The sequence below is a fragment of the Typha angustifolia genome, chromosome 15 (genome assembly GCF_048772165.1).
Source record: "Typha angustifolia cultivar Huaian chromosome 15, ASM4877216v1, whole genome shotgun sequence".
NCBI lineage: Eukaryota > Viridiplantae > Streptophyta > Magnoliopsida > Poales > Typhaceae > Typha > Typha angustifolia.
Window position 1 is genome coordinate 16,389,731 of NC_133253.1, and position 23,829 is coordinate 16,413,559.

The window sequence follows — 23,829 nt, forward strand, 5'->3', positions numbered from 1 at the left end:
GGTTGAGTTTAACCGAAATTTAACTTATTTGCAACCATAATTTTGTCACCAAATTCTTGAAACGCCCAGAATTATCAGTAAACTTGACTTTTGCTGCAATTAAACCCGTTACATCACTCAACGAGAATTCATATGACAAATAGGGCGGCCATCCATATATGTGAAGGGCGTTTTCAAGCAGTCATTGCCCGAGGCAACCTTTTAGCTTTATGAATTAATACAGCTAGCAGCGTTGCCCAGCGTACCAAGAGACGATAAGAATGTCGGTACTTCTTCCAATCGAGATATGCCATCTGGCGGATATCTGATCGCACTTATATCTTGCGGACGGATGCAGTGTAGATGTGGTCCCTTCTACTTCTGGCCTCTGGGTCATCTTTCAAGAGAAATCTGTTGCCTTTTTCTTTTCCCGATTACTGTAAGAAATTAGAAAAGAAAACGGGATGTACGATATAATATTTATCTGACATGGTAACCAATGGCAGTATGTCACGTACCCCAAACTAAATTTTAACTTTGTCGTGTGGAAAGGCAAGGACTGTTCGCGAAATGAAGGGGCCTAGAGTAGTGATCTAGGAGTGTGAGCAATCAATCGCGGGGCCCAATGTGGGCCCGGGACCATGACACCAAGGCGAGGCAAGTCCTAGCAACCTAGGATTACGTGGCCGCAGGCCTTCCACGTATGCTTAGTGGACTCCCCTATCCTTCCAATCCCCCAGGGTTAAGATAGAGAGGCAACCAATGGGATAATTCTAAATCCCAACCCAGATATAGATCAGAGATAGATAGAGAGAGAGAGAGAGAGAGAGAGAGAGAAAGAGTGGAAGGGAGATGGAGAAGAACACTTACTGGGGCATAACTGCGAAGCGCTGCGACTCGTGCCACACCTCTCCCGCCCTCCTGTTCTGCCGCGCTGACTCGGCCTACCTCTGCGGCACGTGCGACGAGCGGGTGCACGGGTCGTGCGGGCGCCACGAGCGCGTGTGGCTGTGCGAGGTCTGCGAGCAGGCCCCCGCCGTCGTCACGTGCAAGGCCGACGCCGCCGTCCTTTGCGTCACGTGCGACGCCGACATCCACTCCGCGAACCCGCTCTCCCGCCGCCACGAGCGCCTCCCACTCGCCGCGTTTCTCGGCTCCCTCTCCTCCGCTTCCAAGCCCTTTGCCTCCGCCGGCGGAGGCCAGCTCCTCGCATCCGGTGCTGAAGAGGAAGGGGATGACAACGACGAGGAAGATAACGAGGCGGAGGCGGCGTCGTGGCTGCTCCCCGAGCCGAATCCAAACCCGAAGGGGACGATCGGATCCGGAGACTTCTTCTTCTCCGAGGTTGACCCGTACCTGGATCTGGAATACGCAGCATCCATGGACGGTATCAAAACCATCGGCGTACCAAATCCCTCTCTCCTCCTTGAATCGGATGGCTACCCCGACCTTGATCTGGATCAGTCCAAGCCCTTCCATTACCCCGATCACTCTATAACTCACAGCGTAAGTACTCCTCCTAATCCATTTCAGGTTTCGAGTTTGCAATCGTTCAAAAATGTTGATCGATTTGGAATCCAGGTCTCATCATCGGAGGTAGCGGTCGTGCCGGACGCTGCCGGAGTCGGTAAGGACCGGATGGCGACGATGGACCGGGAGGCGAGGGTGATGCGCTACCGAGAGAAGCGGAAGAGTAGGAGGTTCGAGAAGACGATCAGGTACGCGTCAAGGAAGGCCTACGCGGAGACGCGGCCAAGGATAAAGGGAAGGTTCGCCAAGCGTGCGGAGGTGGAGACAGAAGTCGGAAAGATCTACTCGTCCGCAGCCGCCGCCGTGGCGGCCCTCATGGTCGACTCCGACTACGGCGTCGTGCCCTCATATTAGGATATCCTTCTCTGTTGTGTATTATTTGTATACTTCTATATGTAACTTCGCATCGTTCTCTTCTTCACCGTACTCTAATTGCTACTAAGATTTTTGAAAGCGACAAAGGGAGACGCCCTTTTGCCTTTTGAACAATAGTTACTATAACAGTAATTTTAACAATTTTTAGGAGGCAAACACTGTGAATAACGTAGAATAGTTTTGATTATACTAACTTATTAGCTCTAGAGAAATCCTACTAAATTTTGCTCAATTAAATTGATACCTCTCCTCTCGTAGGTGAACTGTCTTTGAAATGTGTTCTATTTTGGCCTTAATGGTGAAAAAGCTTAATTCTATTTGCAATTAAAATGGTTTCTGTGAGAAGGAAGGTTCAGCTTGTTTGCAAAAAAATTGGTCCAAGACTACATAGTCTGAGTCACTTTCAAATTGTACAGTTTGATAGTTTGGTGGAATTCTTTTCGCAAACTGCATGGATATAGCATAGGAGCAATGAAATAGAGAAACTTATTTATTTGATTTCTTATGTGGAATGAGATACTTCATAATCAGGTATAGTTTCAGGGAGTCATGGATGAACTCAAACTGGTTGAGTATTCACTTACTGTGTGTCATTCCAATGTCCCACCAGTGCATTCAATTTCTTCCTGCCCTTTGGCAAACCCAATCGACGATGGCCTTGTCTACAGAAGTTAAGAGTGGAAGATTGAATACGGCAAAAGGCATATACTAATGACGAGAAAATGGAGTTAGGAATTGGCCATCACACTAAGGCGAAGTATATGTATATATTCACATACATCCCCGAGTTGCTTGCTCAACTAAAAGTGTTAAAATAATCAAGCTGTGTCTCGCTAAAGTTTGATTAAGTTTTGTTGGAAAATGAGTTGATTCAAATTTAATTTCCAAAACTGGCTCAAAGATATTTTTAAGCCAATTGATCATGAACCGATTTGATCAAGACTCAAAATTAATAATTTAATGTTTAATATATATGACTAATGTAATGTTAAGATCTAAAAGCTCATAATATTATTATATTAGTTCTATTTATGTATGAATTAGTTGAGGTCTGAAATTTTTTATTGATAGTCTAAACAAGACTTGATCTTAAAATTAGCTCAAACTAATTCTATAGTTAGGTTCTAAACTAATTTTAACTAAGCCTGATCATAACCCAGTCGATCAAGCTCGACCAATTGGAGTCATTAGACCCCTTAAGTATCCTGATGACATCATCAAATTAACTCCCAAAATAGTAGATTTGACAAAATGGGCATAAACTACGAGATAATAATCATAAGTAGGAGATATCATATTTTATAATTACTCTAAAAACTTAAGTTGTTATAAAAAATATAATTTTTATATATATTCTCAAAAGATAGGTTTGATACTACTTACATAGATATTAGACCTCAAATTCTTCTTTTCCTATTCTAACTAAGAGATGGAATAAGAAATATGAGAACTAATCATATTTAATTAATATAAATATTTTTAAAATACCCATGAAAATAAAGAACATCTTTAAAATACCAAAATACCAAGGGCAGTTTTTTTCTCGTTGAAAAGCCCTTAGTATTTTGTAAGCTTAATGCACATAAGAAGGAGAGATAGGTTGAAACAACGTCACTACCGCGAGAATAAATAAAAATTATAAGCATCAACCCCAAAAGATGGATAGAGATCTAAAGCAACACGTAAAACACACAAGCTAAACTCGATCAACAAACTAAAGCTTCGTCGGGACTGCATATATTTAAAAGCGGTGTAACAACATTGCCTCTAACAAAAAGCTAAAAAGAAAGGAAATAAAGAAGATTACAAATTATTTGCACTAAAACTATTAGCATGACTCGGTCAGATCGAATCTACTCGCGGTATTGGGTTCATTGAGATCTCAATGAGTCTATTTATCTAGTTTATGTTTGCTCGAGAGAATAAGATATTTTACTAAGGGGCGTTCGAACACCAAGAACTCGTGTTCGAACACGATTGTTCAAATATATGCACGTATTTGTACGTTCGAATGCACCGCAGCAAAAATTATTAGTTTATTAAGATTTTAACCTAGTTGTCTAGGTTCCTAGAACGAGCATCTATAAATATGTAAAGAAAACCATAATTAAAGTATGATCTAAAAATTGAAATTTGCTTTGACTTTTATTTTCTTCTCAATTGTCTCTAGTCATTGGCACCCTCTTTCACCTCTTTCCTTTCACTGCCTAAGTTTTTGGTCGGCCTCATCTGACTCATAATTCCCCTCTTCTACAACAACTTCTCCCCCTGTTAACATAGCAATTATCTAGCCATTGGAGGGCTAACAAACTAGGGTTTATTTGACTTTCGACCACCGTTTAGTTGATATCTTGAGATCTAACCATCAAAACCTCACGATCTTGGATTCGTTGCTTTCCAAGAGCGACAACATATCCAAAATTTAAGAAGATTCGTCGGTTGAATTGTTCACAGATCCCTTCAAAAATTATAAATCTAATCGAGTCCAGAACTATTCGGATCAAATCAAGCTGGTTCGTAATAACTATCTCTGACTTCTTATAGTCAGAACAAAGAGAGGAAGGATCAATCCCTTCCTAGGAACTTGCTCCTAGGGAGAGAAGTAACCATAAAAATTTCATCACCACCTATGAAATTGCACCACTCCAATCAATCAAGCCCTTTGGCACTATTAAGGAAAATAATTGTGCCAGCTCTATCCTGACCCCAAGCACCTCGTCGGAGAGATGTTGCTCACCGAGAAGGTAAGACCAATTTATTGATGGACATATAAGAAGTGTCTAAAGAGCGGAAAGGGAGGGAAATTTAAGGCAACATCAATATTAACACTGAACCCCAGACGATGAAAGGGAAGAAGAGAGGAAAATAAAAATCCAATCATATAGGAGTCGACTCTCCCCTCTTGTAGCATTTTATATCATTTTATCACAATGTTTTTATTTTCGAGGTTAAAGAATCTCAACTTTTGCATAGTTATTTATGTTTCTAACCATATTAGATTGACAATGGAATACGTGCCATGCCATATTCTAAACAATTGAAAGTCTCGGTATATGCAGTAGAGAGTAGAGACAATAATTATACAGATATAGACAATCGGTGATTCTTCATGAGAAAATTAAAAATTGTAACGGTATTAGTAGTTAGTGATCTCATTTTGAATTTGATCATTGCTTTCATACACTAACTCTCGTTCACTTTTTTTTTTTCTGTGTAGATGTACTAGTATCTTGTTATATATTCTGTGGTACAATGATGTGCACTTCTGTTTTTAGGTATGAGGATAGAAAATCGGTTACCATTACATCGAAGCCGTCCTAGCTCAGCTGGTAGAGCGCACGGCTTTTAACCGTGTGGTCGTGGGTTCGATTCCCACGGACGGCGCTAATTTCTGTTAATTTTTTTATCTGTATATATTTGATGTAAATAGGCATTGGCTTTTTATTACTTTTATAATCGAGCATTAATTTGGCTCAGTTGTCCAACACTCAAACACCAAATCCTGCTTAATTTCATCTCTCGAGGCAATTCGAGGCCCCATATATCGTATGCTATATTGATATAGCATTGGCGATTCAATAGTGGAGAGGCAACAGCGGCATGACGATTGATGGATGGTCATGATCATGATCATGTTCATGATCTTCGCATCTTATAGTGGGATTCCCATACTAGTCACCTCGCAAACCACTATTCTCCTGGTGGTGGTGGTCCTCCTTACTTATATAACTAATTAAATATTTTTTTTAATTACAACCGAAAGCAAATGGCTTCATAATTCTCTTAATCTATTGATGCCATAAAATAAGAGCCAGCAGGAATGCGAAAACTAGGTTCCTCCTTCTATGCACGCTTTGATGCAGATAGGGCACTTGGAAAGAGAGATCCATAGTAGAATATAGTTGTCGGCCCAAATACCTGGTTGTAAGTTTGAAAGCAGCCTGTCGAGTGGCCGCGTCCTTCAAGCTATCTGATGCCCAGAAACTTCCACGAGTTGTGGTCATGTCATTCTAAAGTTAACATCTCCCCTTCAATCCTTCATATTCCTCGAAATGCGGGTATAAGGATTAAGGAAAAGAAATTAAATAGATTAATCTCCTTCCAGTTGCCCAGACTGCAGAAACGTTCAGTGAGACCACACATACACACACCCCCTTCTCGTGTGATGGAAGAGCTCTTCGCTGGATCCTACTAAGAAAGGTTATACCACCCACTAGAAAGGACAAAAGAGTAACTAACTAAAAAGAAAGCCTACCAGTACCATAGCATTAATAATGCTGCTCCAGTGGTTAGACGTTATGAATATTTCAGAAGGCGTCACGCACCCGACTCACCGCGTCCACTCATGGACCCGACCTCCACTTGTCACCTAAGCTCGTTAAAGCCACGTAGGATGACGCACTCGCAGGCATTTATCTTCTTCTCCGGCTCCGTTTCCCACTTTGAGTCCCCCACTACCAAAAAGTAGTAGTAGTAGTAGTAGCAGCAGCAGTAGTAGTATTCCCATTTCCAATAAAATAACCCTAGAACTTTACTCAGATTAAAATAAGAAAAAGGGGGGGAAAAGAAAAAAGTAATGCTAATCGCTTTCATCACAAGAACAACAACTCTTCCATTCACTCTCCAACTCGAGATAGATTTACAAGTTCCCGCATATGACAAGGAAACCATCAAAATTTACACCTCCTGGCTCTGGTCCTCTCTCAGGCTACTGCTCTGGTTCAAATCCCGGGTCTCTTTTCCGGTCTCCTTCGGCTCCTCCACCTCCTTCTCGTCGCCGTCTTTTCCCTTTCCGTGATCACCAAAAGACGAAGCCCTGCTCGAGATTGGGGTCGCCAGGAAAGTCGGCTTCTCGTCGCCGGCCATGATAACTAGAATCTTCTCCTCGTAGCACACAGCCGAGGCTGCCGCCGCCGACGTGGGCTTTCCGCTCCCGGCGCCTGCGCCGTCGTCTCCCTCCCTGGCGCCCTCCTCGAGGTAGCCGGAGAGCTTCCAGTAGGAGCATGCGAGGATGAGGAGGGCCAAGGCGATGAGGCCCAACATCGCCGCGAGCCCCCCGAAGAGATACGGCACAGGCGAGTGCCACACCGAGTGGGGCCCTCCTCCTGCCACCGGAACCGGCGCCGCCATAGTCGCCGGCGAGTCGAACATAGGTCCAGGCCTCATATTGCTTCTAATCTAGTTGGGACTTGAGACTTGGGAGGTTTAGATGTACTTAAAAAAAGAAGATAGAAGGGTGAGCTTTTGGAGATGGTGGAAAGGAATGGAGTGGTGATGGGTATTTATAAGGCCGAAAAGGAGGGTGAATTTAATTAGGGTTTATTGCAATCTATATTATTTCGACCACTAACTTGTTTTATTATATTAATTACTAGTATTGCTTAAGGGATTTGATGCCTTTTTTAGTTTTCTTTTGCAACGCGAGGACTTGCAATTGGATGACGCTGGTGTGCACTTATCCACACGAGAGGGACCCTCTTGATTTCCATCTAGCTCATGCAATGATGCAAACCAATATATAGCCCGAGCTCGAGCTCCAGTTCATTTAGATATCATTATGGCTATGAGATTAAGCAATCAAAAGACAACATTCTATAGCAGCCAAAACTACAGACTATAGACTTAATAGTTAATACTGTTAAGTAAGAAATATTTTACGTAATGCTTTTAACTATATATCATTGGTGCTAGTAGTGATATTTTGACATATGTGGTCACCATGATTTTTGTCGGTGCGGACAAAAGGTGCATAACAAATGGATATTGTGGGATCTTGTTTTCCTTCAAATAGTTGGGCACGAGAGAAAGGCTCAAAGCCTCGTAGGAAACAATATTATGGCTTGCTTGACTTGGAAGGACTAGTTAACGTGTTCATGAATTACGAATCATAATTAACAAGTTTAATATTCTTCTATATCTTTGCATGGATAGTTATCCAAATACTTACTACAAACAAAATGACAACCAAGTACAAAGGACAACTACTTTGTCGGATTTTCTTTATTATTTAAAAGTTTAGATGAAAATACTAACCTCTATTAATGTAAAATTATTTTAAACTTCACTAAAGTTTAGATAATACATTAAGCTGTCGAGCTATTTCCCGAAGTTAATATATTATAGCAAAGTAAACCGAACTGAGCCATTAAAACTAAATTATTAAATAATTTAGTTTGTACTAATTAATTGAGATTAGAGTTAGATAATGCGACCTCCTTGATGCAATGCTAACTTTTGTAAAGCGTGGTCACCGCTTTATAGTTTGCCTGCCAAGTGCAACCAAATTCGACATGGCACATCAAAGGCATTCTCATATATACTGTACAGTGCTGACGTTTGATTCCCACCGTACTAACTTTTGCGGCAAATGAGCAACGTACATATAAATATCACGACGAGACAGGAGAATTATAATTCATTATTACCAAAAGATGATGCCAAATGATTTCGATTACCTTTCTGGAAGATTTGGACCACCCCCTTGTCTAATTAATAAGGGAAAAAATGCTAATTTAAAAAAAAAATTATATTCCCTACCCGACGTGGCAGTTAGACGAGAGAAGTTACGATTGCCCCCACACTGCCACGTCACTAGATACGTTTGGGCTTGGCACCATTGTGATCATCTTTGTGGTATTCGAATGTTCTCCCCTATGGTTTATATTAGCGAAACGGATAAGGATTTAAGTGTGCTTGCCTCGTTTCAACCCAATAATTTACTCTATGAGTTGCTCTTTTATTTTAAAAAACAATGAGTTATTAAGTTACTTAACAAACAGCTACCGTATATATATAATTATATATAATGACTAAATTTTAAATAAAATTCTCTCTCATATTATGTGCTCACTGGTATTAACTAGCTAATCTCATACTTAGAAGTGGGGTTAGTACCATCCCCTGTTTTCCTAACAGAATAATATCAGGTCATGAAACACTCAGGTCTATCCGTAGCTTTGTTAATCATGGGATGGACCCTATCTGGCGAATATGTTCTACCCCTCACTAGATAATATAATCAAGGATCAGATCAGGATTAACCCATCTCCAATATTTAGAAACATATTGGGAAGAGCATCTCAATGATGCCCTGTGTTTCCATAGGCTGGAGTCGGATAAGAGCGCATATATACGAGAGTGGTATAGGCATAGTGGCCACCATGGCCATGGTGAGGTAGAAGAGAGAGAAAGAGAGAGAGATAGAAAGATGAGTCTCATGGGCTCTGTCCTCCACCTTACGTATATGACATCACATTAAGCTTTTTGTGTTCCCCGGTACTGGATCCACTAATGGCTAAAAAGATGGTTGTTGCTACCTGTAGAGCAACATTGCTGTGGAGGTTCTTTTAATTTGCTCTCACTAATCTATGATTGGATTAAGTTGATCCGTGATCTAATCGATGGTTAAGCTTTTGTTCAATGATTATCGTTACCTTTCATTGCAACATCCCGGTAAAAGAAAAAAAAAACAGAAAAGAAAAAAAACAAATGGAGGACATGCTTGTTTTTTTTTTTCTCTCTTTTATCTTATTTACCTTTTTTTACTTCCTTCCTTCCCCGCAGCCGGTTTCCTCCTTTGCTTCTTGCTGCGTTGGAGTGTCGTCGACGCATGTCGTTGCAATAGAATTGTTTGTTGGTAGGTCTTCTCCCCCTCCACTAAATTAATCAAGTTTGATAGCCTAGTTAGGCACTTTCCTTTTCTTCTTTCCTTTTTGGTCTCGTTGAGCGATTAACCGGCTAGTGACCTTATGTTGACGTCACGTTGGTCTGCAGAGCTTCATCTCATAAAGATCTTATGATTGTTGCCCTTCATTGGCTCTACTCGCCCTTGGGAGAGGCCACACCAAGTGGCCTTTTCCTATTGACTTTCGAGAGTGAAGTTGGCCATCGTCAAAATTGTCTCCTCCCCTCATCCGATTGAAAGTATTCCTCTTCATGAGACGAAGCTTTTAGTGCTCTCATGGCCGGGTTCGTCAGACCACTTTAGCTTAGCCGTTGGCTATAATGTGGGGGCATATTTGTCATTGATCGCCTCAGCTAGCTGTGTGCCACCTAGTTTGGACGTTGTGCGTCATGTGAGAAGGCTCTACGTGATTGTTTGGGAACGTCGATGGTTGAGTTTGCTGGCAACTTTGCCCTTCGTCATCGAGTTTCTTCTTGCCAAGATGAACTTATGCTTTGTCTACATCATTGTTGCACCTCGTGTGTCTTTTCTTAACCGATAAGAGCCAACAGTTTTATGGCCCGGGCTGTCGGTGGTGGCATTCACCCCACCCCTTTCTTCTTCTCGACTGGCCTTTTATTGAGGGTGAGAAAGGAGGGAAAAGAATGTGATTGGGTTGGGCTTGGTGCGACCTAGCCCAACTTAGGCTTTGGTCAGGTTGGGTGTGGCCTAACCCATGTTATAGGTTAGGTTGTAGCCCAACCCGTGCGACCTTTTCTAGTTTGGGCTTTGGGCCCAACCTTAGTGGATTTTGTGGTATTTGAGTTAGCTGCAGCCTCACCTATTGTTTTGGGCCTTGGGTTAGCCCAAATGGTTTTATGGTTGTTTAATTTGTATTAGTTTACTTTAGCATTTTTATTAAATTATCGTTGTCAAATTAGACTGTGGTCCAAGAGTGTCATTGCTAATTGCTCATGATGAGGAATTAGCTCTAATTAAAGTTTAGCATAATTGATTATAATATTAATTAAATTAATTTTAACAATTGAGTGAGTGGTGTAGGTGTATTTGTATTAATTGCTTATATTAGAGAATTAATACGATTAGTGTTAGTATTAGACATGTTTCTTATTTAATAAAATAAGTTAATTAAATATTGTCTATTTGTCTTATTTTAAATTGATAATAATTAGTGGAGTGATAATTTGATGTAAATTATTTTGATTACTTTTCAATAACGCAACCGGCATTGGAGTAACTATTCTAGCTCTACGCGATTAATTAATATAAAAATTTCTTATATGGATTTACCTAAGCTTGCAGCGAATGTTAGTATAATTATTTATTAATCAGTGATAGGAATATTATGCTTATATTTTATTACTTCATTATTAAGGTGGATATTCATTATATTTATATATTAGAGCTCACTCTTAAGGTTCTAGTTTGTTGATCCTAAATAATTAGGTAACCGTTTCCAATGCGATATGCGATTTATTGTCATTTGACGAGAGCCTAATCATTTATAGTATTTAAGTTAGAGAACAAATGGTAGGATGACGTAAACTTAGCAGTAGCCGGTTACACAAAATGAGGGCATTCGTGAGTGATGAGCCGATGATTCATGATTTTTTGCACAATGGTGCGATAATGTAGAGCTGAAGACTGATTGAGGTTTTTAATCTGCAGTGGCAGACTATCGGTTATATTGTTTCGTCGGATGATAGACAAACGATTCTAAGGCTAAGGTTTATCCTTCATTAAGAGTGTTTGTATAGTTGGGTGTGAATGCTGATGTGGTATACGGGTGTGGCTTTGCCTAAGTCTCAAAAATATTATCAGTAGAAATGTGTATCATGGGACAATAAAGGCGGCTAAACATTATGTCATTGCATACATAGGAGATAGATTCGTGTCCTTGTTGCATTCTTCCATACAACGTTTTCATCCTCTACCACATCTTTTCCGCTTATACGCCAACGGTTTCCCTTCTACAATTCCGGCCGAAGGAGACTAATTTATCTGGGTCAACCGTTTATTGAGCACGATATTTTATAGTATTTTTTTTTGTGTGTGTACGTCCTACTACCCTGGTTGTAATAAATTCCTGCAATCACGGCTGCAGAGAGTCCCTTCCCTTCCCTTCCAGCTAATTTCCCTGCGGACAAGGTAACCGCGTGGCATCGCCGACCGTTCCAAGTCTTCAAGTCAACTAGTTTTAAGAGAGGCGATGTGCATCCTTTTTGGCCTTCAACCTTACCATGTGATAAGATCCCAGACATGCATCGACCAACTCAGCAAACTTGACACATAACGCGTGCTGTTCAAAGATGTTTAGGATATCTTTGCATTCAACTTGAGAAATCTTGACCACCAAGAAGGAAGGAAGGAAGGACTTGGGAGTTTGGACAAAGATGTCAATGATTCAGGCTCCAAGAATGAGTAAAGTATAACCATCAAGACGTAAATTAAAGTTGGAATAGTCGATCTCAAAAGCGATCGAAACAACATGAGGCTGACCTATCTCCAGCTTCGAGAGCTTTGGCTTCCCTTCCTCCTGCTCCTTTGTTCTCCGAGCATTTCTCCATTACAATGGGCTTCTGTTCGTGTTGCAGCTCAGGAGAAATCCACCACCACGACCCAAGTGGATGTGGGTGTGATCTTGAACACGTCTACGTATATTGGGAGCATAAGCTGGACCTGCATGCTCTTGGCCGTGGAAGATTTCTATGCAGCCCACCCCAATTACAACACGAGGATTTCTCTTCAGCTGAGGGATACGGAGACAGATGCCCTCAGTGCAGCAGCTGCAGGTAGGTGCTCTCTCTCTCTCTCTCTCTCTATCTCTCTCGCGATGGCATATGCAAATGCACTTGGTGATCAAAATAGTTTCTCTACATGGATTGGTATATTATTATAAGCAGAAAGAGAGTCTCTAGAATTAATGCAAGAAAATACTGCCAATTGCAAGAGATCGACTATCTCCATTTCTGTGTGAGAGTCTATTCTTCACTCATAAAATTTAATCATTTTTCCTCCCCGTAATAGCTAGCCCTCGAGATAGAGATATAGGAGAAGAGTTCTTATCTTAATTATTGAGGCAAGAGTCCAACTAGATTGTTCTAATTTTTTTTTTTTTTGGTGAAGTACATAATGCTCTATAGTGTTCTTGTCGGTATTAGTTGTGTAATGGGCGTGCTTTTGACAATCCTATTAAATATTTGAGATAAATTATATCTATATCTCATGAAGTATTCTTTTTTTTTTCACGTGCCTAAACCTTTTTGTGATATATAATTTTTAAACTATTAAAAATATTTCACTTTTAATGGAGTAACAAAAAAGTGAAAGACAAAAAAATACTAAAAGATTCTCTCTAAAATATAAAATTAAACATATAGTCTCTAGGCTGCTTGCTTAAAAATGGATTGAGACTCTTTGGGCATTTGTTGCTTTGAGTTCATAGACTTCCAGTTTTCAAATCATTAGCGGGGAAGTTGAGACTCTTGTGCATTGTTTGCTTTGAGTTCGGAAGCTTTCAATTTTCAAATCATTAAGGTAGGGGTTCATAGACTTCCTTTGAATCAGTTTTTGAAACATTAAGAGGGCAAGAGTTGAGAGACTCTTAGGAACTGTTTGCTTTTAATCAAGTTCGGCTTAGCCTCAAAACAAACAAGCCTTAATTAAAATTATGATCGTTGAGCACTAAATGATCCTTTTTGACCCCACCGTAGCAAGTGTGACATTTTGAAAATTTTCAGTGCCAACTATGTAAAATTCCTTGGTTATATATTGCATTTCCTCCGCGCTCCAAAGAGCTTTTACCCTTTCTCAGTTTCTCATTTCCCCTACCCGTGAATCCCGACGCTGTCGACTATGGTAGATCTTCTTCCAATGCGCTGCTCGGCCTTCTCCTCTTCCTCGCTTTCTCCAACGACGAGGTGCGGGCTTTCCCTTCTCTCTTTCGCCGCATCACTAAGTTTTTGTCACCGACCAGTAGATTGCAACTTTTGTTGTTCTTTCTTTTTGTTAACATTTGTTATTTCAACTGGGCCTACATCGAATCTTGAATATTTACTTTTATTAGGTTTCTATTTGTTTTTGTACTTGTTTGGATCATGACGTTCCCAATTTGGGCTATAGTTTGATGATACCCTAATGTGCGTAAGAAAACCCACAGGAAGTCTAATTATGGGTTCTGGAATCATCTTTAGATGGCATCTGGCGTCTGTTGAAATCCGCTTATTTTAAGTGAATGTGAAAATGCTGCATGCGTGCCTAATTTTGTATCCGGAGATGCATCTTATTCTTAATACTTTAAATCAAGCAATAATTTTCAAGCTAGATGTTGCATGCGTATAGTGGTTCTGGTCCTTCTTACTGGAAATCTTCACTTGATGCACTTCACTCAAACTTGCACATTATTCTTCAACTTTACCATATCAAGCAGGAAAGATCCTAACTCAGTAAGCACTTGAAGAAATTAAGCTTCATAAGATAAGATGTATTTACTGTGTTGTAATTAGACATCTCAGTAAGTACTTGGTATTGGGAGTTACAAAGAGCCTAATCTGAACTAGTACTAGTTGCTGAATTTAGCTGCAGTCATATATTACATAATGTACGTCAATTATAAAATGCAGCTGTCGATCTACTGCAAAATGTCCATGTCCAAGCAGTTATTGGCCCACAGACATCTACACAGGCCAAATTTATAGCAGAACTTGGAAACAGAACTCAGGTGCCAGTCATATCATTTTCTGCAACTAGTCCTCTCTCTTCCAGCCACTCTCCATTTTTCATTCGAACTGCATGGAATGACTCTTCCCAAGTGAAAGTTATTGCTTCTATCATTCAATCCTTTAGCTGGAGAGAAGTCGTTCTTGTGCTTGAAGACAGCGAGTATGGTGATGGCATTGTGCCTTATCTTGTTGATGCATTGCAAGAAGTTGGTGCTCATGTCCCATATAGATGCAAGATTCCTATTTCAGCCACCGATAAACAAATCAAGACAATGCTCTCTAATTTGAACAACAGTCAGACAAGGGTGTTTGTTGTGCATATGTCTTTTTCCCTAGCTTTCCGATTTTTCCGTAATGCAAGAGATGCACGGATGATGGAACATGGCTATGTGTGGATGACCACCTATGGCTTAACAGATGTTGTGGATCTAATTGGATCTTCTGCTGTAGAGGTGATGAAAGGAGTCTTGGGTATAAAACCTTATGTTCGAGAAACAAACAAGCTCAAGGAGTTTAGGGAGAGATGGAGAGAGAAGTACAAAATAGAATATCCAAACTCCTCAATAACTGAACCTACTGTTTTTGGGCTATGGGCCTATGACACAGTCTGGTCAGTAGCAATTGCAGCAGAGGGTGTCGGAGCTATGAGTTCCACCTCTCCAGATTCTAACACAACAAAAATATCCAGCAACTTGGCAAGAATTGGACCATCTAAGACTGGTAAAAAACTGCGAGATCTGCTGTTAAACATCAATTTCAATGGAATGAGCGGGAATTTTCATTTGGTTGATGGGCAATTAGAGTCAAGTACCTATGAGATAGTTAATGTGTTAGGACACGGAACTGGAAGGAGAAGGGTTGGCTTTTGGACTCCAACATATGGCATTTCCGGACATATTAGGTCCAAGACCGGTCTAAGAGTCATCACATGGCCTGGAGGCGATAAGACTGCACCTAAAGGATGGCAGTGGCCAACAAGTGGAAAACTCATAATTGGGGTACCCGTGAAACCTGGTTATGGTCAATTTATTAGACAAGACGAAAATGGAACTTTCAGAGGGTACTGTATAGATGTATTTGAAGCTGTAATGAAGGCACTTCCATACAATGTACCATTTGAGTATAAAGCTTATAAAGATGTGAAGGGAGCAAGTAACGGAACTTATGATGAACTCATCTACCAGGTTTATCTAAAGGTTAGCTTTTGTTTGCACTTACTACCATAAACTTGTCTACATTATTGACATTCTTTCCTAATGTTCATTCTGCATGAGACTTGTGGTATTATGGTGTTAGATGCAGTTAAATTTATTTTCTTAATTAATCAATTATTTGCACTATTGACCATGAACTTTAAAAGTTAAATTCTATAGTTGTGGTTCATTCTTTTTGTATCCAGAGTTTTTGAACTACAATGTATCTAATTTATGATCTGTATCCAATAAAACCCAAATTACAGAAATGATCACATGAAGATAATAGATAGAAGTGCCATTTTATTTAATATTTCTTTTTGTTCATAAATTTGGTGCATAATTGCATGCAGATTTTAAGTCTCTTTCTAGTTATTCTAGTTAACCAGATTGGTTTTTTTGCCCTTAGGTCAAAATGGACAGTTCCTTTTTTGATTATGCAATTGGACTTTGGAAGTGTTTTATCAAGCTATATGATCCTTGCTGGTTTTACTTAGTTACCTCTATGTAATAATTATAATATACTGAATCAACATTATAGTGATACATTTACACTATTTCTGTATGATGCGAGATAATTCTGTTTTTACTGTAATTTGTAAATCAGACATTTACTTCATAGCATATGGCACTGAATAGGGAAGAAGCTGATAAATTTTACTTGCATAAGGATTGATCATTCATGTTCTGAACGCTTGGCGCTGCCTTTCAGCTCTTTTTTCAGTCATGCTTTTTGGTGAAATAATTATGCATTATTTCTTTTTTTTCCAACTCATGTGTCTCTTTGCTTGCCCAATAAGGTTCTTATGATTGTCCTTATGATTGTTGTCTATAAGGTATTATCTGGTGGATTGAGATGTCATGTTACATGTTATCTTGGTAATGATGTAACCTATACAACTCTTATTCAACCGATACTCTTGATTATTAGTAGGGGTGATATGGATCAGTATGGATTAGATAGCAGTCAACCCATATTCGGGTCTATATTTTTGCTTCGAATGCAAATATTAGATAAATGCCAAAATGTAAAAACCATAGTTGGGTTAATTGAATATGGATACAAATTTGATACAAATTGGATTTAAATTGATTCAGATACAAAATAGATACCCATGGAACCTTAAACAAATAATAGATACAAATAAAGTTGGAATCTATATGACTTAAAAAATGAATGAATCGAAAAATATCCAAAGTTTGATGACTTAGGGTTAGAAAATTTGAGATTTTGAGGATTTGCAATATAATAATAAATTCTTCTTTATATATTTATGGATAAACATATATTTAAATACTTATTTGAATCCATATTTAATTTATGAAATATGAAAGAGCTAAATAAATTATAACTAACAGTTTATAAAAGGTAAGAAGTTTGGGAATCTGTTATAAATTAGTGGATTCAAGTTATATTTGCAGATAAAACAAATATCCAAATTTGAATCCGAATTTGTATTTGTATCCTTATTTGAATGAAATTTATATAACTTGTATTTGGATCTGTATGTGAAATTCTTTTAAAATTCTTATGTGCATCTAGAGTAGAAAGGAAAGTTGCAGCTATATCCTATGCCTTTCAGATATGGAACTTGGTTGGATAGGATATTATCCGATCACCCCTAATTGGCAGACATTTATTATACTTGAGGCTTGAGATGGTTATTATTATTTTCCTCTTTTCCTGTTTTACTTACGGAAACTTTGGACTTGGTTAAGCATGTTATAAGGCTTATTATTTACTGCTGTAATTTAGCACCTAAACATGTTTAGAAACAAAATAATGTGTCCATTGATCATTTTATTAGGACTTAGCACTTGTCTCCCGTTTTCCTTTCTTCTGGGTGGATTAGCTAGAGGTTGAAGTCTTGTTTATTTTCATGAATGCTTGGTAAATAGTGATGCGGTTTTACTAGGAGTCCCAAGATTGTAAGGTTTAATAGACAAAGGATGTAGTAGAAAGTATAAACTTTAAGTATAGGGTGAAATAGACGTGATCATCGGGCGGACCGAGCGGTTCGGGTCGAGCATTTCGAGTCAAGCGAGCTTAAATATTTGTTCACGGCTCGACCCACCAATTACATGCTGACCAGATCAAGTTAGAATATTCTAGCTCGTTACTGTCTACTAGCCCATTAGATATTGGGCTTAGGTTGGGTATAATGGCTTTAACATAATGAATTCAATCTAAAAAATATTATATTTTATTGGGTTGAGTATAATGGGCTTATATGAAGATCTTTTAGTTATATTTTATGGAAACATACTTATATATTAATATATAATTTACTAAATATGTAATGTAGAATTAAAAAGATTATAGAAATATGCATGCATTATGGGTTGGACGATAAATGAGAGTAGGGATATTAGAAAAGCTCATCGGCTCGTAAGCTCGGCAGGTTTAGAGCTCGACTTGAGCTTGGCTCGAGCTCTAAATGAACCGAGCCGAGCTGGATTTTTAAGCTCGAAAGGCTAATCGAGTCGAGCTGAGCTAGAGTTAGCTCGCTCGAGCTAGGCTCGAATAGGCTCGATATAAAATTTGAGCTAATATTATATATATATATATATATATATATATATATCAAAATAAATATATAAATATTAGATAGCATAGTTGGTTAAAATAAATTTTATTACCCAGTCGATTTGGGTTCAAATCCTACCTACTAAATGCTATTTTTTTCCATAAAGACTATTAAATGTTAGTTACATATCGGAACCGGCCCATGTAAGCCCATTAAGCCCACGAGTTGTTGAGCCGAACTCGAGCTGTAGATGAGCTAAGCTGAGCTGAGATTTTCTTCCTCTCGAGCTGAGCTGGGCCCAGCTCGCTCAAGCTCGCTCATTTACGCCCCTAGATGAGAGTAGTGAATCGGGCTTTCAGCCCGGACGACGCGGGTAAAGGCTTAGCCCATATCACCCGCTACCATCTCGGGCTCGGGTCTGGCCGGACCTAAACCGGGCTCGGACGGGCTTATCCCAGTTAAAATCGGGTGGATTTGAGCCGGGTTTGGGCGAGTTGGGCCTAATGATCATGTCTAGGTGAATACCCCAATGATAGGTTATTTATGTCATCGATTATGTTGTCCGATTGCATATGTGGTGCACTTATGTATGATGTTGCCTGTCTGATCATATAACATCTTTTATCTCATTGGATTTTCTTAACCATTTAAGCCATTGACAAAACTGAGCTGATAATTTTGGCTTGATCCGATGATCCAACACCCAACACAAACCTGAAGGCTTTAAACGGATTTGGGTTTAATATAATTGAGTTGGAGTCCTAGGTTGACTTTGCTTAACTCAATTATTAAATAGGTCGTGTTCGTGTTTATTCCCTTAACCCGTTTTACCCGTTTATTGTTAACATGTTTATGACATAATAATTCGTTTGTAACATAGTAATCCTATTTTGACCCTAATAATTTGTCTATCACCTGAATAACTTATTTATAACACGAAAAACTCTTTCTTGATATGAAAAAGGTTGTTTATAATATAAATAAATCTATTTATAACCTAAATAACTTATTTATAACATGAAAAACTCTTTCTTGATATGAAAAAAAATATTTATAATATAAATAAATCTATTTATAACCTGAATAACTCATATAAATTTGAATAACTTATTACTCAATAACTCGTTTATGACCCTTGTAACCCATTTAAAAAACGATTTTTTTTTTATGTTTAGACTTTTCGACCCATTGAATAAACATGTCGAATTTGTGTTTCTAAATTTGACTAACTCGCATTGAACTGTTGATTGCCACCTCTAAAAGCTCTAGATAGAACTTTCCAGATGGAAGATAATCATAGCCATTGCATCCTCTGTTATGTGAGTTTTTAATTTTCTGGCCTAGTAAATCTAGTCTTCCTTCTTGTGATTAGTCATAGGTCAATTAACTCATTATAGCACTTTCCTTATCAAAGAATAAAAAAAAACTCATTAGTCATTATAGTGCTTACAGCTTCTTAAACTCAAAGGCTTCTTTTCGTTTTTTTTTTTAAAAAAAACTGACAACAGGACTTCGATGCCGTGGTGGGTGATGTGACAATTAGGGCTAATCGGTCTTTATACGTGGATTTTACTCTTCCATACACTGAGTCAGGGGTGTCTATGCTGGTTCCAATCAAGGACAAGAGCCACAAAGATGCATGGACCTTCTTGCAACCTTTCTCCACTGGTCTTTGGTTGGCAACTGGAGCATCTTTTGTCTTTACAGGGTTGGTGGTGTGGTTTATTGAGCATAGAACAAATAAGGAATTCAGAGGGCCACCATTACGGCAATTTGGATCTGTCTTCTACTTTTCCTTCTCTACACTTGTATTTTCGCATAGAGAGAAGATACTAAACAACTTATCCAGAATTGTGGTGATTGTTTGGTTTTTTGTGGTGCTTATAGTGCAACAAAGTTACACTGCCAGCTTATCCTCTATGCTCACCATGGAACAACTTCAGCCAACTGTGACAAACTTGGAGGAAGTAATTAGGAATGGGAGGTTTGTTGGCTATCTGAATGATTCTTTTATCCCAGGGCTTTTGAAGCAGTTCAATTTTGATGAATCAAAGTTGATAGCTTACAACTCTCCTGAGGATTACAATGAGGGCCTGTCAAATGGAAGTGTCGTGGCTATCGTTGACGAGATTCCATACCTTAAAGTTTTCCTCTCCAAGTATTGTAAGAACTACACCATGGTTGGACCAACCTACAAGACCGGTGGATTTGGATTTGTAAGTAATCTCTCTTGTACATGCTCACATTGTCATGTAGAGAAATCTTTTAATACCTTTCTGCTGTTTCTTTTCTTTCTTTTTTTGATGTTTGCTACTTTTTCATGCTGAGTAACAAGTATATATCATGAATTCATGATACTTGCAGAAATTATTTATTATTTGATAAGCAATCTGCTTCGTGCTTATTTTCCTGTTTCATACATTCATACAGATATCAAACATGTTATTAAGATAACATATGACAACATTACAAATTATCCTTATAATATTAATTGGTTTATCCCACATTTATTATGAACCAAATTTGGACGACCAAGGGTGGTGGTGGATAGCCGTAACGTAGGGTAGCTCGTGAAGATGATGTGGTTATGGGTTGGACGTAAAATTAAAGTTCTAAGTTAGATCTACTATAGTAAAATAAATGACTATGATTAATTCACTTTTATTTTTAGATTATCTTACTCTTACTCCTAAGATAGTCTAAGGTTGAAACGTAATCCTTAATTCTTCATTGGATACTTGTATATTTGGATAAATAAACAAAGAAGTCAAACCCTTCTATATATAGATTATCGGGTACAATGAGTCATAATCGGACTTAGTCCTAAAGATTTATACGACTCAAACTATAATTTGCTTTGGAGGCTTACATAATTAAACTTGTCTTAGTGGTTTATATGACTTAATTTAACTTGCCTTAGTAGCTTACATTACTTAATTAGATTTGTCTTGAGAGCTTAGTTGATATAACTAGACTTATCTTAGGCACTTATACAAGAGATAAATATGAATCAATTAAAAAATAAGTAGACTTGATTCATCGAGCTCAATGTCCTCATGATACGATCCGTTCTGACTTGGTTCATATAACATTTGTTAAGCCACTCTTTTTTAACATTGAACTGCGTAAAATGACTAGCTTGTTGGCTGCACTCTATTGTTGATTGCATAATAGTGCCAAAGAAGTAGAAGCAAGCAGATTGTCTGGAACTTGCTAAAAGAAGCAGGGTTTGGGAGATGCATATCATGGCAAACTATGATTTATGCTCCAACAAGAAATATCTTGCCTTATAGTATTCTAGTTAAATCATACAACCCATTCACCAACTAAAACTAGAGGACACTGAGGATTACGTACCACCATATTGTAGTATGCTAGATTTGGCTTTCTCGAACTACTTGTAACTTCAACCATATGGAAGGTAGGAACCTAGAAAAGACTGAACGAAGATAACTGTCATGAGGTTAGTCCTTGTTGATCTTTTCTTTCTCAGGTTTTTCCTAAAGGTTCTTTTCTTTCTCAGGTTTTTCCTAAAGGTTCGCCTCTGGTCCCTGATGTTTCAAGAGCAATCCTGACTGTCACACAGAGTAACAACATGGCCCAGTTTGAGAAGATGTTGTATAAGAATCAAAGCTGTGCCAACAGGGGAGATACAACAGTGACTTCTACCAACCTTAACTTTAATAGCTTCTGGGGTCTGTTCCTCATCACTGGTGTTTCCTCCATCTTTGCGCTATTTGTATTTGCAGTTCTCTTCCTTCGTGAGCATCGTCATATTCTGATGAATGATGACGCAGAGAACTCAGTGTACCAAAAGTTTGTTGCCCTTGCCAAGCTATATGATCAGATGGACATATCTTCTCATGCTTCAAAGAATGCTGAACAAGTGGAACCACAGTTAACCACAGATTCACCTGACAGTAGATTTCCTAACCCCCCAGGCATATCTGATCACATGCATAGGGATTTTTATTCTGACAGTGATACAGGTACCCCATTAGGGGAAGAAGGAACCCCGGGCAGGGAAATTGCTAGTCAAGTTCTAGATCCACTATCATTCTCAGAGATGCTCAGTGGAAGAAGTCAATGACAGTTGCCTTTCTGATATTAACAACCCAAAAGAGATGACGAAAATTTAAATTCAGTTACCTGCTGGAACTTTTGCCACAAATGAAATGTTGATCCATCTGGTTCTGATATTCTTTTGTTATGTGTTGATCAAATATCTAGAAGGTTTTTGTTAGTTCATGATAATTTGAAGTAGTATTATTTACTATCTTCCAGCAAAATCTGCTCTTGTTGACATTATTCTGTTTCTTGGAAATATTAGGCAAATGGTAGATGAACTAAGAATTGTAACACACTACAATCTTTCATGGGAAAAAAAAATCGGAGCAGAACAAGGAATTACCACGGAGGTTTTTTTTCTTTGTATCTCTCTCCTGTCATTCTTTTGATTTCTTTTCTCTACTTAGCTTTGCGTGCAGGACTTTGGAAGGTTAAATGTAATTTAAGCTATTTTCTTTGTTAATTACCTTCATCTGGGCTACTTAGTCTTTTATTGACCAACAGTTTTACTTAAATTGATGTGAAATCTCATTATTTCCTTCTCAAATCTGAAAACTGCAAAGGGATGCATAATTGAATTAACGATGCTTCTTTAACCCGCCTCTTGTTTTCAGTAGTTGGTTGCTGATCCAAATCCATCAGTATTCATTGAGCCTCTCTTATGATTGGGTCCAAATTCAATTAACAATGCTTCATTGAGACCCTTGTTTTTACCTTAATAGCCCCTTGATTTCAGTAGCTGATTGCTGCTTCTCTTGTTTCTTTCCTTTTAAACAACTTTCTGGATGGTGATTGGCTATACACTTTTATTAAGGCTTTGTGTATTTGACTTTTAGTTTGCCAACTCTCTTTGTTTTCTTTCTTTTATTCTGGGAATTTGGACGGTAGCATCCGGTCCTTGTCTTCAAAGGAAAGTTCTCAATTGGCACGCATTGTTGATCTGAAGTCGTCATTCAAAGAATAACACAACGAGTTTTGTTTGAAAAGGAAATATCCCTATTATCTTTTCATGTAGAGATCTACGGTCCCAAAATTATTCTACTCTTTTGCCAAGCGAGATCATTACATATTTACATCCCATCTCTTGTCCAAATAACTGTTCAAGTGTGCTGCTGCGATGCACCGAGTCAGATAAATATCCGACTCGATCAAATTAAATTGGCGTCCTTAAGTCATTTAGTAGGTGCTGTTGAATTATATACCTGAGATTAATTCTGGTCCATTAGCCAGACTTTTTGACCGCAATGAGTCAATTATATAAATTTTGGACAACCTGGTAGCTGGCTATTAAAGTGTGCATGAGATTGACATCATTGTGCCCCTTTTCTTTTTGTCTTTCTTTTGAGTCTCTTGTGGCTTTTGATCTCTGAAACAAGTGGATCTGGGCCCATTTGGATGTAACTTAAGAAAAGAAGAAGTAAACGTATGGATTTGTTATGAAACAAAAGATGATGTTATCCTTATTTTCTATATCTAATATTTAAATTAAAATCAGTCTTATAATATTACCGAGGGCGGGTGGAGTGAGAGGTCATTTATATAAAAAAGTCTTTTGAGTTTTTAAAATAATAAAATAAAACCCCTATATGTACTTATGTGTATCTCTCGTGCAAATTATATATATATTTAATTATAAAAGAGATGTGTATTTAACCTTAAAAAAATGAATGTATTTATTTTTAAGAGCCTAATCTTTCAATTATTAAATTCAATTTTTTTTATACAAATTATTTATTTATTTGGTCCACCCA

General features: G+C 38.4%; 3 protein-coding genes and 1 non-coding gene across 4 annotated transcripts; 3 read left to right on the forward strand and 1 right to left on the reverse strand.

Annotated features, from left to right (window-relative positions):
• The first annotated feature begins 755 nt into the window (after nt 1-755).
• On the forward strand, nt 756-1,998 carry LOC140779744 (zinc finger protein CONSTANS-LIKE 5-like). Its single transcript, XM_073124983.1, has 2 exons — nt 756-1,485; nt 1,561-1,998. Exons 1-2 carry the CDS (start codon nt 832-834, stop codon nt 1,861-1,863), a joined length of 957 nt encoding a protein of 318 aa, XP_072981084.1. The 5' UTR covers nt 756-831; the 3' UTR covers nt 1,864-1,998.
• Nucleotides 1,999-5,195: 3,197 nt separating this feature from the next.
• Nucleotides 5,196-5,268, forward strand: TRNAK-UUU (transfer RNA lysine (anticodon UUU)). Its single transcript has one exon. It is a non-coding gene; the product is annotated as a tRNA-Lys (tRNA).
• A 1,118-nt stretch (nt 5,269-6,386) lies between these two features.
• Nucleotides 6,387-7,127, reverse strand: LOC140779053 (protein GLUTAMINE DUMPER 2-like). Its single transcript, XM_073124005.1, has one exon. It carries the CDS (start codon nt 7,048-7,050, stop codon nt 6,562-6,564), a length of 489 nt encoding a protein of 162 aa, XP_072980106.1. The 5' UTR covers nt 7,051-7,127; the 3' UTR covers nt 6,387-6,561.
• Nucleotides 7,128-11,819: 4,692 nt separating this feature from the next.
• Nucleotides 11,820-22,425, forward strand: LOC140779108 (glutamate receptor 2.7-like). Its single transcript, XM_073124077.1, has 4 exons — nt 11,820-12,360; nt 14,191-15,485; nt 19,519-20,226; nt 21,534-22,425. Exons 1-4 carry the CDS (start codon nt 12,057-12,059, stop codon nt 22,098-22,100), a joined length of 2,874 nt encoding a protein of 957 aa, XP_072980178.1. The 5' UTR covers nt 11,820-12,056; the 3' UTR covers nt 22,101-22,425.
• Nucleotides 22,426-23,829: the final 1,404 nt, after the last annotated feature.